Here is a 13284-nt window from a genome sequence, read left to right as displayed (position 1 = left end):
CTTGCTTTTAAAGTTCAAACTTTTTTCTACACCGATTCCTATTGATAATATGTTACAATAAAATTGTCGCACATGATAAAAATCGTGATGTGGTAAGATACCGTAAAATGAACGGATTTTTGACAATGCATTACATTACTAAAATATCTTATATTTATAGGATGGATGTGTATTATATATTTATATTTAAAGAGACGGAGGCGAGTAGTAAATCCTCCTATCTCACTATTAAAAGCGCATTCACGTGTGCAACAAAGATCTAAACCATAATAGATAAAGTAATGTACCATGAATCCATCACCATAAGTTTTTTGTGCCTTTTTCCACTCAATGAATAATATTACTGTAGTAACTTACAATGTCACCTTCAAAAGTTCATTTATAAAAATTGGAATCTTGTTAGAAAATTTAACTATTACTTTAAATTACAATTCTCACAAATAAATAAAAATCTTCATGATCGGCAATGGACAACCCAACATTTGTCTGGTTCAGAAATTTGTAATCCCTGAACTACATATCCACGTGACATTTTGGAGCGGATGGGCATGAAATGAATCATGAAGAATGCTGCGAGCCATCCAGTTGTAAACTTGTAGTGGCGCGTTTCAAAATTGGCACGTGGGAAGGGATAACAAAGTTCCTTCTGACTCACTGGGCCGAAATCCAGGGCGGAGCCACACCCGGTTTGCACGGGCAGCCGTCCGGCTCGCCGTCAAACACATCATTAAAATTTTATTTTTTTCTAAAGGATTAAAATTAGAAACATTACAGCAAATATTAGATATATTTGAGTTTGCCTGGGCTCAGAAAGTTTTATAACTCCGCCGGCGAAATCTCTCATCGCAGCAACCGGTAATGGCCTCGGTAGGAGAACTGATTTTTTTTTTTTTGGAAAAAATACGAATTACCCTATCGAATTATTGAGGTCGACCGAATTACACTCCTGAACTCAAAAACTAGACATTCTACACCCTCAATTATTGAAACCGGACAAATAATCTCCCGACTCAATCCGGAGTGGTTTTGGGTCCACGTGACAGTCCAGTCAGCATTTTTTTAAAAAAAATCAGTGGACCCCACCTGTCAGTTCTCCATCCCTCTCTATTTCTCTCTGCTCTATCCCAATCTCTCCCTCTCTCTCTTCTTACCAACACGGCGGCGGCCGTGCGAGGGCGGGAGCAGGCAGAGCTGCGGAGGGCGGCGGGCGGCTTAGACGGCCACACACGCTTGCTCCTGCGTCGCCGCCGCCGCCGCCCTCCTCGACGGCGTCCTCGGTCGCTGTCACCGCCACCGAGTGCGGGTGCCTGGACGACGTGAACGGGTACGCGGTACAGTTCAACGCCGCCGCCAAGAACCTCCTCGAGTGGCTCAACGCGAAGCTCCCCGGCGCGAGCATTTCCCTCGCCGACTGCTACTCCATCGTCATGGAGCTCATCGAGCACCCGCAGAAGTACGGGCTCAAGTTAGTTACCGTGCAAGTAAACTAATCACATGCTTAACTAACAGCCACGGCAAGCGAGTCTTACGCCACTTCTCGCAGCATGCACAACGTTTAGATGCCATGCAAGACTCCACTCCTATTCTCTCGCGGCAGGAAATCACATCCTTGCTTTTGATCAGGACTGAAGAACTTCTTGCACTTTGCCATGTACTGACTTGACCTCACCACCGTGACTCACATGCAAGCTAGCTAATAGAAAATAAAATGCTGAGCACAAAGACTTAATCCAACATCGCACACGTCGTGTTGTGACGTGGACACGACGGTGGGCGGGCTGTGCCTGCCGATGGCGCAGCTCTGCGACGACCGCACGACGTTCGTGTTCTGGGACGCCTACCACACCTCCGACGCCACCAACCAGGTCATCGCCGACCGCCTCTACGCCGACATGGTGAGCGCTGGCGCGGTGCAGGGGAACGGGAACGTCACCACCGCCTCCAAAGCCTTGAAGTACAGACAACAGATCAATCGGCCGCTGTGCGCCGGCACAACGCCGTCGCCTATTCGGTACGACGGCGACGAGTAGGAGCGTGGCTGCGTGGTCTGGGCATGGACGTCCGAGGAGAGGAATTGGCGTCGCCGCCCCACCCGCAGCAGCCGCGTCGTCGGTTGATGAGGAGGAGGTCGGAGAGCACCTTCCGTCTCCGCCTCCACCACCGGCTGCCCGGGCGAACTCCGCCTCCCGCTACTGGCCGCCCGCCGCCCTCCGCCGCTCCCGTCCTCGCGAGGCGGCGCCATGCCGGTGAGGAGAGAGAGAGAGGGAGAGATTGGGATAGAGTAGAGAGAGATAGAGAGGGGTGGAGAACCGACATGTGGGGCCCATTGATTTTGTTTTAAAAAAAATTGCTGACTGGACTGCCACGTAGACTCAAAACCACTCTGGATTGAGTCGGGGGATTATTTGTCCGGTTTCAATAGTTGAGGGTGTAGAATGTCTGGTTTTCGAGTTTGGGGGTGTAATTCGGTCGACCTCGATAGTTCGGCGGGAGGGGGGCAATTCGTACTTTTTCCTTTTTTTTAATAAAAAGCTCACTTTGTAGCTGGATCAAGTTTTAATCACATCCCTTAACCGGTTGTTGAGTTTCAATCACGTCCCTCAATTGCAAAACTGGGTATAACACATCCTCATGTTACAAACCAGTGTAAACGAGATCCAAAGCTAGTATTGATCCCGTTTTCGGCTGACGTGGTTCGTTGATGCTGGTTGCTACCACCGACTGGTGAGAGATAGAGAGAACAGAAAAGAGAGAGGGTGAGGAAAATGAAAAATATGAGATTGCTATGATTGACATGTGGGGCTATTTTTTTTTCTTACTTACATGTGCGGAAAAGCTAGCTCTCGCGTGCGCGCTGCCAATGTGCGATTCGAGGAGTTAACGTACGAAGACGTAACTAACTAATTCGTTAAGGATAATTATAGAATTAAGAAAAGATTATATTTTTTTAGATTTGTTTTACTAACAGAACTTTCGACTTAAGATTTATAAACTTTGAAGTTAAAATTTGAAAACTTTCAACTCAAACTTTGAAAATTTTTAACTCGGAATTTAAATTTGTAAGATAAATTTTCAAAACTTTCAACTCAGATTTGAAAACTTTCAACCCGAGATTTGAAGACTTTCAACTCGAGATTGAAAACTTTAAAGATCATATTTTAAAATTTTAACTCGAGATTTGAAAACTTTCAACTCGAGATATGAAAACTTTCAACTCATATTTGAAAATTTTCAACTCGAGATTGAAAACTTTCAAGTCCATATTTGATAATTTTTAAGTTAAAATTTAAAAACTTTCAAGTCGAGATTTAAAAACTTTCAACCTAAACATTTGAAAACACGCGTGCTAATTATTAAAAAAAATAAAAAAAAAATCAAAAAGGAAAGCACGAAAAAAAGGAAAGTGAAAAAAAATAGTGAAAAAAGGTTGTTGCGCCAGCAACATTGTTGGCGCGCGCGCCAATTAGCAACGCCCTTACATGTGGGTCCCATAAATGCCACATAGGATGAAACCGCTATTCAAATAGTTAAGGGACTCGATGGTGTTTGCAAGAGCTGGTTCCCAACCCAAATAGTATGCACGGAAAACGGAGCAGCCCATTGGCACGTGATTAATTAAGTATTTGCTAATTTTTTTTAAAAAATGGATCAATATGATTTTTTAAGCAACTTTTGTATAGAAACTTTTTGTAAAAAACGTACCGTTTAGCAGTTTGAAAAACGTGCGCGCGAAAAATGAGACTAGGGAGTTGGGAACCACCTCTTGCAAACACAGCCTCAATTTGCTCCGGTGTTTGAAGATATGGGAGGTGTTATATCTAATACTGCGATGGAGGGAAGCAATATAATCGTGAGCAAGAGTTGAGGGACGAAAAGTAGACTTATCCCTTTCCGTGCATACCGAGATGTTTAAAAAAAAAGGAAAAAGTACAATGAAGGTCCCTCAACTTGTCATCAAGTTACAAAATCGTCCCCTAACCACAAAATCAAATATTCAGTGTCCCTTAACTAATCAAAACCGATCACAACAGGTCCCTCGGTGGTTTTGACACCGGTTTTGTCCTATGTGGTGATTGAGTCAGCGTGGGACCCACGTGGGCCCACATGTCAGGACGCCACGTTACTCTCCCTTCCTCCTCCTTCTCTCTCTCTTCTCTTCTCTGTTGGGAATCAAAGCAACTCACGCGAATACAGGCTACACTTTCTGAACGAGGCAGCGAGGAAGAAACACAAACACAGAAGCAAACACACAGGAACTTTGCGGCACCAAAACAACTTGTGCCCTTTTCACTGGTTTTTTTCTCTTTACTAAATGATTACAATGAGCAGTTATTTATAACACAGTACATACACACACGAAGCTGGTTGTTCCGCTTCTCAAGCCACACACGACGCCCACGTCCTGTTTACTTGGCCGCAACTTCACAAGTACTGAGTCTTCGCCGACGTTCGTTGCTTGAACCAACCAACTAACTTGCATGCATGCAAACTGACCACTTCCTACTCCTAATCTTGTGCAAGACTCGGCTAATCACTAGCCCACAATTATGCATGGCTAACTAACTAAGCTACATACATGTACTCTCATCTCCTGGCTCTTTATTGGCTCACTACTCACTGCCAACCACTACTCACTAAGCCATGCAGCACCCACGTACATATAGCTAGCTGTCCAGGCCATGCAACACACATATGCATATAGATAAACATGCTGAAATTAAGAAACAACAAGATTAATTTCTAACATTCTCTTCCGTTCTCTTTCTCTGGGAAGCCGGCCGGCGGCTGGGGAGAAGGCCGCCGGGGCGAGGGGGAAGAGGAGGGCGGCGCCGCGACGGCGGCCGGCGGCGGCGTCGACGCCGGCGATCACCACCACGGCTAAGGTTGTGTTCCAGGACAGCTCCATGGCGCAGTTCGTGGCGCCGGCTAGCACGGTGAGGGACGCGCGTCCTCGGCGTCGGTGTCTACCTGCTTCGTCTGCTGCTCCGACGAGCTCCGCCGCCGGCGCGCGCGATGGCGGTGCACGACGCGCTCCAGCTGGGCCAACTCTACTTCGTGCTGCCCGTCTCAGCGCTCCACCGGCCGCTCTCCGACCAGGACATGGCCGCGCTCGCCGTCAAGGCCATCGCGGCGCTCGGGGCTTCCGCCACCGCCGCCGGCGGCGGCGGCAACAGCAGCAGTATCAGCGTGTCGTCGCGGGGCAAGAACGCGAGCCCCGCCAGCAAGCAGTGGCAGCAGACGACGGCTCGAGTGGCGCCGATACGACGAGGATCAACGGAGGTAGCATTGCTCGCCAACGCGCAGGATTGCAGAGGTCGAGCGCCATCTCGGAAGGCGATGAGTGATCCAACTTATTAAATTGCTATATACAAGTTTGATCAAATATTAGTTGCTAAATGCTAATTAGCTCATCAATTTGTTAATTAGATGCTCCCACATTTGTAGATTGAGGAGTCCATACTGGCGGCGGTGGCGGAAGCACCGAGCGCCGCGATGGCCTTGACGGCGAGCGCGGCCATGTCCTGGTCGGAGAGCGGCCGGTGGAGCGCTGAGACGGGCAGCACGAAGTAGAGTTGGCCCAGCTGGAGCGCGTCGTGCACCGCCATCGCGCGCGCCGGCGCGTCGAAGCGGAGCTCGTCGGAGCAGCAGACGAAGCAGGTGGACGCCGACGCCGACGACGCGCGTCCCTCACCATGCTAGTCGGCGCCACGAACTGCGCCATGGAGCTGTCCTGGAACACAACCTTAGCCGTGGTGGTGATCGCTGGCGTCGACGCCGCCGCCGGCCGCCGTCGCGGCGCCGCCCTCCTCTTCCCCCTCGCCCCGGCGGCCTTCTCCCCAGCCGCCGGCCGGCTTGCCCAGAGAAAGAGAACGGAAGAGAAGAGAAGAGAAGAGAGAGAGAGAGAGAGGAGGAAGGGAGAGTAACGTGGCGTCCTGACATGTGGGTCCACATGGGTTTCACGCTGACTCAACCGTCACATAGGACAAAATCGGTGTCAAAACCACCGAGGAATCTGTTGTGACCGGTTTTGATTAGGTAAGGGACGCTGAATATCTGATTTTGTGGTTAGGGGATGATTTTGTAACTCGATGACAAGTTGAGGGACCTTCAGTGTACTTTTTCCAAAAAAAAATAAAAAATAAAAACTTTCCTATGAAAAATTAATGGGGGCCCAGGCGGAAATCTCCTTAGATGGGCCTTTTAATCGAGAGCAAAAAGATAGGTGTTGAAAATTTGGCACATCCTTTGTTTTTTCCCCTTTTCCTTGCCACTGCCTGTTAAAAAGTTTATACTGTAGAGTAGCACAAACTTATGAAATCTATGATTAGTCAGCTAGCCGTTGGGATCTCTAATTGTACTAGCCGTTGGGATCTGTTTTTGAATTTGAACTTCACATTTGAGCTTTCAGAAGGCCAAGCTCAAAATTAAACCCCATTTTACCGTCGCTGTTGGGGAATGGGGAGTAGTAGTAGTAACTGTAGCATTTCCTTTTGTTGCTGTGCCACGCCACCCAACCCAACCCAACCCAACCCACCACCGCGAGCACCAAATCCAATCCATAGCCAGATTGAATTCCCCGACGAGAAATCCGCCACAGCCGCCGCGTTGCGCCGGCGGCGATGGATCGCGGCGGCCGCCCGGGGTGGCTGCCGTCGCTGGGGTTCGCGTTCCTGAGCTTCAACTGCGGCATGGCGATCTACCGCTCCAGCAGCGACCCCTCCGCGGTGGCCTTCGTCGTCGTCGCCTACCTCGCGCTCATCGCGCTCTTCCGCTGCCTCCACCTGCTGGAGCGCGCCCCCGCGGGGGGGCAGGCCCGGGCGTCGATGAAGGCGGCGGTGTGGGGGCTCTCCACGCTCCTCACGCTCATGTTCTCCTACAAGGTCGCCGCCATCATGCCGCTCTGGGGCGCCGCGGGCGTCTGGGTGATGGGGCTCGGCACCATCGTCGCCGGCTTCTACGCCTTCTTCGTGCACCGCGAGGCCCCCTAGATGATGATGGCGATGGCGAACTTCTGTGAGATCGATGGTGCGTTCTTGAACCCTCACTCCTAGCTGGATCTCTGCTTTGCTTATACTTGACTAGTAGTAGATTATTTATTAGATCTGTTTGGAACGAAGACTCTTGACTTGACCCAACTAGATCTAGATTGAAATTGGACGATCAGTTGACTCGATGGAAGAATTTGATCTGGGAATTAGATGGGGGATTTGGAATTGGAACTATGGGAGATCGCTGTAGCTTTCAAGATACAGAACAAGGGGTTTCTGATTGGGAATGTAGTAATCGAGACCAGGAGCAGTAGCAATTAGTGAAAATCTCTCGTGCGAAAGTTGCGGCGTGGGGAATGGGGAAAGCTGTTCAGCATTAGAGAAGGGACTAATAAGAGCATGAGTTTTCAAAGCCATATGTGTGACAATAAGCTGAGAGCTGAGGCACCATGAATTTTCTAAGCCATACAAGTGTGAATATATATAGCTGAGACCTGAGAGCTGATGCTTTGGTGGGTCAGTACATGAGAGGGTGAGGAGAAAGAGATGTTTTGTCATATATGGAGTCAGGAACTGGTGCTAATTTGTTGCAGAGGGAGAGGAAGAGAAAAAGGTTTTGTGCATAGTAAAGCCGTGGAAGAATAGGGTGGCCCATCTGTTATGGTCAATAGTCTAGGATTTAATTATTGGGGTAAATAGGGAGTTGGAGAATGGAGAACTAGGAAATATCCAAATAGGAGCTTCAAACTCTTGAAGATATTTCCATTTGTTTGAACAGAGAAATATGCAGAATTGGTCTTTCCGAAATTTCCTAGTCCTTTTTCAAAAGATGTAACGCCAAAGAATCTTTGACTAGTATGGTCAAGGAGAAAGTTGAACATGTTTTCTTTTTCCTTGATGCATGTTTCTAGATCAAATATCCAAGGTTAAAGGTTGAAACTGTGCAGCCCACTCCTAACGTTCCTATCACTGAGCTTTTCTGAGACCATAATGTTTCACCCACATTTTGCTATCTTTTAATTGGTTGTTTATTTTGCCTAAGAAAGTATTATCCATCTCCTTCTCTAGCTTAATAGGCGAAATGCTATTTTCAAGTGATTTCATCATGATACTGAACTCAAACCTGTTGGGGAGCGTTTCTTTCTTTTGTTGAAATTCAAAACATTGAATTACATGGAAGGTATAACTGATTTCTCAAAGATGGTGTGAAAAACTCAAGTTCAGCTAGCTACATGTTTAGTATTATGCAGTTTCCACTTCTAAAAGATATCAAGAATACTAGCTGCACATCATTTTAGTACAAGGCTATGTATTAGGGCAAACTCTTGTACAACTATAGAAATAATCAATGAGACTAACGATTAGTATCGTACCGTTGTTTCCTGAGAAATATTGCTGGTGGACTTCTTTTTTTATGACAAATTTCGTATATCTTCTCCCTGTCATGTTGCAGGACCCTTGGTGCTGTTCAATTTTGCGTCAGCTATCAAACTGTAGCTCATATTCCCACTTGTAAATTCTAAAACCATTAGGTCTGCACTACCTACAATTTGTCCCATAAAGTTAAATAGTTAAAGTTTCATGTGCTAGACTTTTTTTGTAACACAAAAATCTTGGGCACCATGGGCAGAATGTATTGGAATGGTCAACTTTTATCAGAAAAAATAGAGGAAAATGATACACACCATGGATACTGTTGGAGTAAATGGCTTCAAAACAATATTTTTTTTAAACGTGGAGTAGCATCATAACACCAACACTGGCCTCTCGCCATGCACTGCCTTGCCATGTAAAACATTAGCAGTAGCCATTAATGAATTCCTGCATATTTCAGGGCCTGGAATGCGATGCACCCGTAGATGATGAAGCAAACTGTTCCTCTTGTTAAAATCCTTAGTAAACCTTATTGTGGTTTTTAAAGTTTGCCTTTCCATCCATGTAAATTTGGGCTTGAAAGTTTGATGATAACCACAACGATGTACTGCACCGGAGCACATTTGGTATGATGCATGATGGAGCTATGTATGCATGATTTTATCTTCTGTTGCGTGCAAGCTGCACACGCGAGTTTGTATTAAGTAGAAACTAGCTGGGTGACCTGCGCAATTGCGCGGCTAGCACCCATATAAAATTATCTATTTTCTATATTTGACATTACTAAAAATTTGTTAAATAGCCATTATGTTGTCTTATAACCTTGAAAGATCATCCTTAAATTTTTATAGTTTTTTATTTAAAAGTCACAGCAGTAGTTACCCCTTACTCTTTTATCACCCCATTATTTGTTTATTCGATCTATCACGACTTTTATTTATCTTCCTTTAAACCTTTAAAAATTACACCTTCTAGTTTTTAAGAGTCCATTGTCTCGTCGGGTTTCGTTATTAGAATTTTTAGGAGTGTTTCAAACGTCAATATTGTATTTCTCTATGATTCGCCTGTTATCTCCCATATTTATTGTTGTTGGGATTCTAAAAATTGAACATAACTATCGTTGGGGGTTCATCTTTTACTTTCTAGAAATCCGCCCAACCGTCACCGGCTTCACCATACTATACTTGTCATGGAGATTTTAAAAATCGAACATAATTGTTATTGTGATTTACTTTCTATTTTCTAGAAGTCCCACCAACCGTTGTGACCGTGCTGCTTAACAGCTTGTCTATCGTCCCTTCTCTTAATCATCATTGGGATTCTATTTGTGGTTTTGTTTATAGTTTTTAGATGTCGCATCAACTGCCACCAACTTACTCCTTTACGGGCCTAATATTTCTCTCCACTTTATTGTCATCTATCATAGTTGAGTTCTAGATGGACTTTTTTTTTTGAAATTCCATATTTTTCATTCCGATATTTTCTTATTCCTACTTGAACTCTTATAATTATTTTTTCTATTTTATGAAACTTATTTTATTTTTTATTTCAAATTTTCAGGATTCCCTTTTTTAATTTCTAGCAGTCCCGCCAACCGCTGCTGGCTCCATACCACTGCACTCCTGTATGGTCTACCCGTTGTCTCCCCTGTTTATTTTCATTGAGATTTTAAAAATAAAACATGATTGTTATTGCGATTTATTTTTACTTTATAAAAGTCATGCCAATCTATGCTGCTTAACGTCCTGTCTGTCGTCCTTGGGGTTTTATTTGTGGTTTTGTTTATAATTTTTAAATGTCCCATCAACCGTTTACCATCTTAATGTTTTATGGGTCTATTTTTAATGTTATTTGTCATCGTTGAGTTCTAGGTTGATTAATTATTTGAAAATTCCATATTTTTTATTCTGATTTTTTATTTATAAAGTGTATTCCTACTTGAACTCTTATAATTATTTTTCTATTTTCAGAATTTATTTTATTTTTATTCCGAATTTTAATTATTCTCGTATTCAGTTCTATATAAAGTGTATTCCTACTTAAACTCTTATAATTATTTTTCTATTTTAGGAATTTATTTTATTTTTATTTGGAATTTTAATTATTCTGTATTCAGTTCTATAAGGACTCTTATTCATATATTAATTATTTTTAATTCTGAATTTCAGTTATTTCTAAATTGTATTCCTACTTGAACTCTCGTTTTTCTTTTCTAATTTCAGAATTTATTTTATATTTAATTTTGAATTTTAGTTAATCTCGTATTCGGTTCTATATGGACTCTTTTTCCAATATTACTTATTTTTAATTTCGAATTTCAGATATTCCTAAATTGTATTCTACTTGAACTCTTTTTTTTCTTTTTTTCCGATTAATGTGGGAATTTCTAGCCTCCACTGGTGCTTTCTTTCAAAACTGTTTTAATAATATAATAGATAGATACTGTGACTTGTGAGACAATATTGCTAGTTTGTTAAGGAAGCTCATCCGTGACCGTGAGTTTGTAGGTATGGCAGAGAGAGAGAGAGGGGGGAGAGGGAGTGAGGGAGGGGGGGAGGGGGGGGAGAGGGAGTGAGGGAGAGAGAGAGAGAGGGAGAGAGAGATGTGCCGGTGTCGGACTTGGAGCTTGATGCGGCCATGGCGACTCATGCGGATGTCTCTAGCCGCTCGTCACCAGCGGTTGGGACCTCGCAGTGTCACCCGCCTCCTTCTCTGGCTCCGCATCACCAAGCCGCTCCTCGACCGCCACTTGTTGTCGCCGGAAACGCGCCGGAGCTCTGTTCCCCTCGTGCATCTGTGAGCCTCGCCATTTCCTCCTCCTTCGGCCAACGTTTCCTGTCACGCCACGTCTCCTCCCTCTCTTCCTAACTCCACCCGCACTTTCCAATGGACCCGCCAGTCCTCGGTCGCGCCTCGGCCTTCGTCGAGAGCTGCTGGAGCTCCGCCGCCTCCCTCGACGCCGTGCCCTTGGTGAGCTCCGCCGCCTCCCCGTCTGCCTCCTCTGCTTCCTCTCGCCGCCTCCCACGCTGTCTTCGCTCACCGTCGGCGTCGTCGCCGGTGATCTCTTGGGCCAGGTGGTTGCCGCCGGCCGCCTTGCGTGCGTGCCCGCGTGGTCGCGCCGCTCCGTCGCCCTTGTGGCCACCCGATTGGCTTGGGCCGATCTAGGCCGTCGGTTCCCGTGGACCGGCGGTGGATCGCCTTCGTGGTCCCGGTGCACGGTGAACCGATCACCTTGTGTCACTGACGTGTGGGCCCGCCTGTCGGCGCTGGGTCCTTTGATGACGTCAACAGCAACCTTTCCTTAGAGAAAATAACTAATAATTGCGCAATATATTGATTTTAATTCTAGAAATTTATTTAAATGACTCAAAACTTCTAAAATTCATAAATAATTCATACGAACTCCAAATTGGGCCATTCAACTTGCAAAATTCATCTAAAATTGAGCTCTACATGTTTGTTTACTCTTCATGTACAGTTTACTTGATTTTTATTAGAGTTTTCCTCGTTTTGCGTGCCAGCGCGTAGTTTCCGCTGTCTCGGAAGATCACGGTCGCGAGGAAAAGAGTTCGGAAGACCGTTTGAAGAAGCAAGGCAAGTCACACATTCCCTTTGAGCATGTTGAACCTAATTTACAAATGTTCTTCCTTTTGCAAATAAAATTGCATGTTTTGCTAATTACATGGGAATAGGGTTTACCTATCTTGTGCCATGTTTACTTGATATCCATCCTTTGTCAAACTTGGGTGATAATTTGACTAGCTCGTGTCACTAATGTTGATCTTGCTATAATCATGATATGTTTAGCCATGCTTAAACACCACTAGCTCACTTAATGGGAATAACTACATTAGCTACATTAGCATCTTGATGAGCTGTGTGCTCAAGACATATGGCCATGTTTTATTGGTCGTAATTGTCCAACTAAAATATGGCTTAATGGTGGGCTGCGGGTGCATGGTTTTGCTAGACGCACACATGGCAATTAAGGATCGGTTCGTGGCAAACCTTGGAAGACTTACCGCGTTTACCACAAGCAGGAATGGCTAACTGCTAGTTCAGGTGGTTTGGTTGGGCTTGTTTATAGAAATCATTTAATAAACCATTTCTAGTTATGGGAAGGGTCTTGTCACAATAACTCGCATGGTTCCGTGTCAGGCATGGCACGGTGACATACGGTGGATTGTGTCTTGTGGGTACAATTGTGCACCTCTCGCCAGAGTAAAACTATTCAAATAGCCGTGCCTGCAATTGTGGATGATCGACCAGATTCGCCGTGATTAGTACCACTTTATTAATAATCTGACATAATGAACTGGTGTAGTTCAGGTGGTTTAGTTGGGCCTGTTTCTAGAAATCATTTAATAAACCATTTCTAGAAATTATATTAAAGTTAAAACAATTTAATCAAGTGAATTAATAAGGGAATTAAAAATTCCCTTAAAAAATCATGGCTGGAAGTATTTTTGTAATATTCTATGTGCCCTAATATATTATCTGAAACTTCCCGTGAATTTTTGGAGCTCAAGAAGTAATTTTAATATAACAAACATCATTTCATCAATTAAGTAAAACGAAAAACAAATTAAAATTTTCCCCTTCACTTTAGGCCGCTTCTGGCCGAAAGTCCATCCGTCCTCCCTGGCTTGCTTCTCCCTTCCTCTCTTTCTCTCGGGCCGCCTCTCTCCACCTCCGTCCTCCCTCCTCCCTAGGCTGTCAGCCCATTTGCCTCCTCTTCCTTCCAAGTACACAATGCGTCCCTCCCCTTCCAAGAGTCGCCAACAAGTAGGGCCCACCTGTCAGGCTCTCCTTCAACCTCCAGCCGGTTGACCTGCCATGCCGCCCACTCCGCTACCGATTCCGCACCGCTCGTCCACCTCCTCTGCCCCGTGCTCTCGCCCCCGCCCATGGGACCGCGTCG

General features: G+C 45.3%; 1 protein-coding gene and 1 pseudogene across 4 annotated transcripts; both read left to right on the top strand.

The window, feature by feature from the left end:
- Positions 1-1790: 1790 nt before the first annotated feature.
- Positions 1791-5475, top strand: LOC107280819 (uncharacterized; annotated as a pseudogene).
- A 1043-nt stretch (positions 5476-6518) lies between these two features.
- LOC4326356 (uncharacterized) lies at positions 6519-12088 on the top strand. 4 transcript variants are annotated; one of them, XM_015789322.3, is made up of 2 exons: positions 6519-7026; positions 11885-12088. In XM_015789322.3, exon 1 carries the CDS (start codon positions 6621-6623, stop codon positions 6987-6989), a length of 369 nt encoding a protein of 122 aa, XP_015644808.1. In that variant the 5' UTR covers positions 6519-6620; the 3' UTR covers positions 6990-7026; positions 11885-12088. The 4 variants fall into 4 exon arrangements, with proteins under 4 accessions (XP_015644808.1, XP_015644662.1, XP_015644589.1 ...); XM_015789176.3 differs by lacking the exon at positions 11885-12088 and adding an exon at positions 9924-10104; XM_015789103.2 differs by lacking the exon at positions 11885-12088 and adding an exon at positions 8824-9031.
- Positions 12089-13284: the final 1196 nt, after the last annotated feature.

This window comes from Oryza sativa, chromosome 1 (genome assembly GCF_034140825.1).
Source record: "Oryza sativa Japonica Group chromosome 1, ASM3414082v1".
Lineage (NCBI taxonomy): Eukaryota > Viridiplantae > Streptophyta > Magnoliopsida > Poales > Poaceae > Oryza > Oryza sativa.
Note: the sequence above shows the minus strand (reverse complement) of the source record. Positions and strands in the feature narration are given on the sequence as shown.

Coding starts and splice junctions, on each gene's coding strand:
- LOC4326356 (XM_015789322.3), top strand. CDS start 6,621: ATGGATCGCGGCGGCCGCCCGGGGTGGCTGCCGTCGCTGGGGTTCGCG.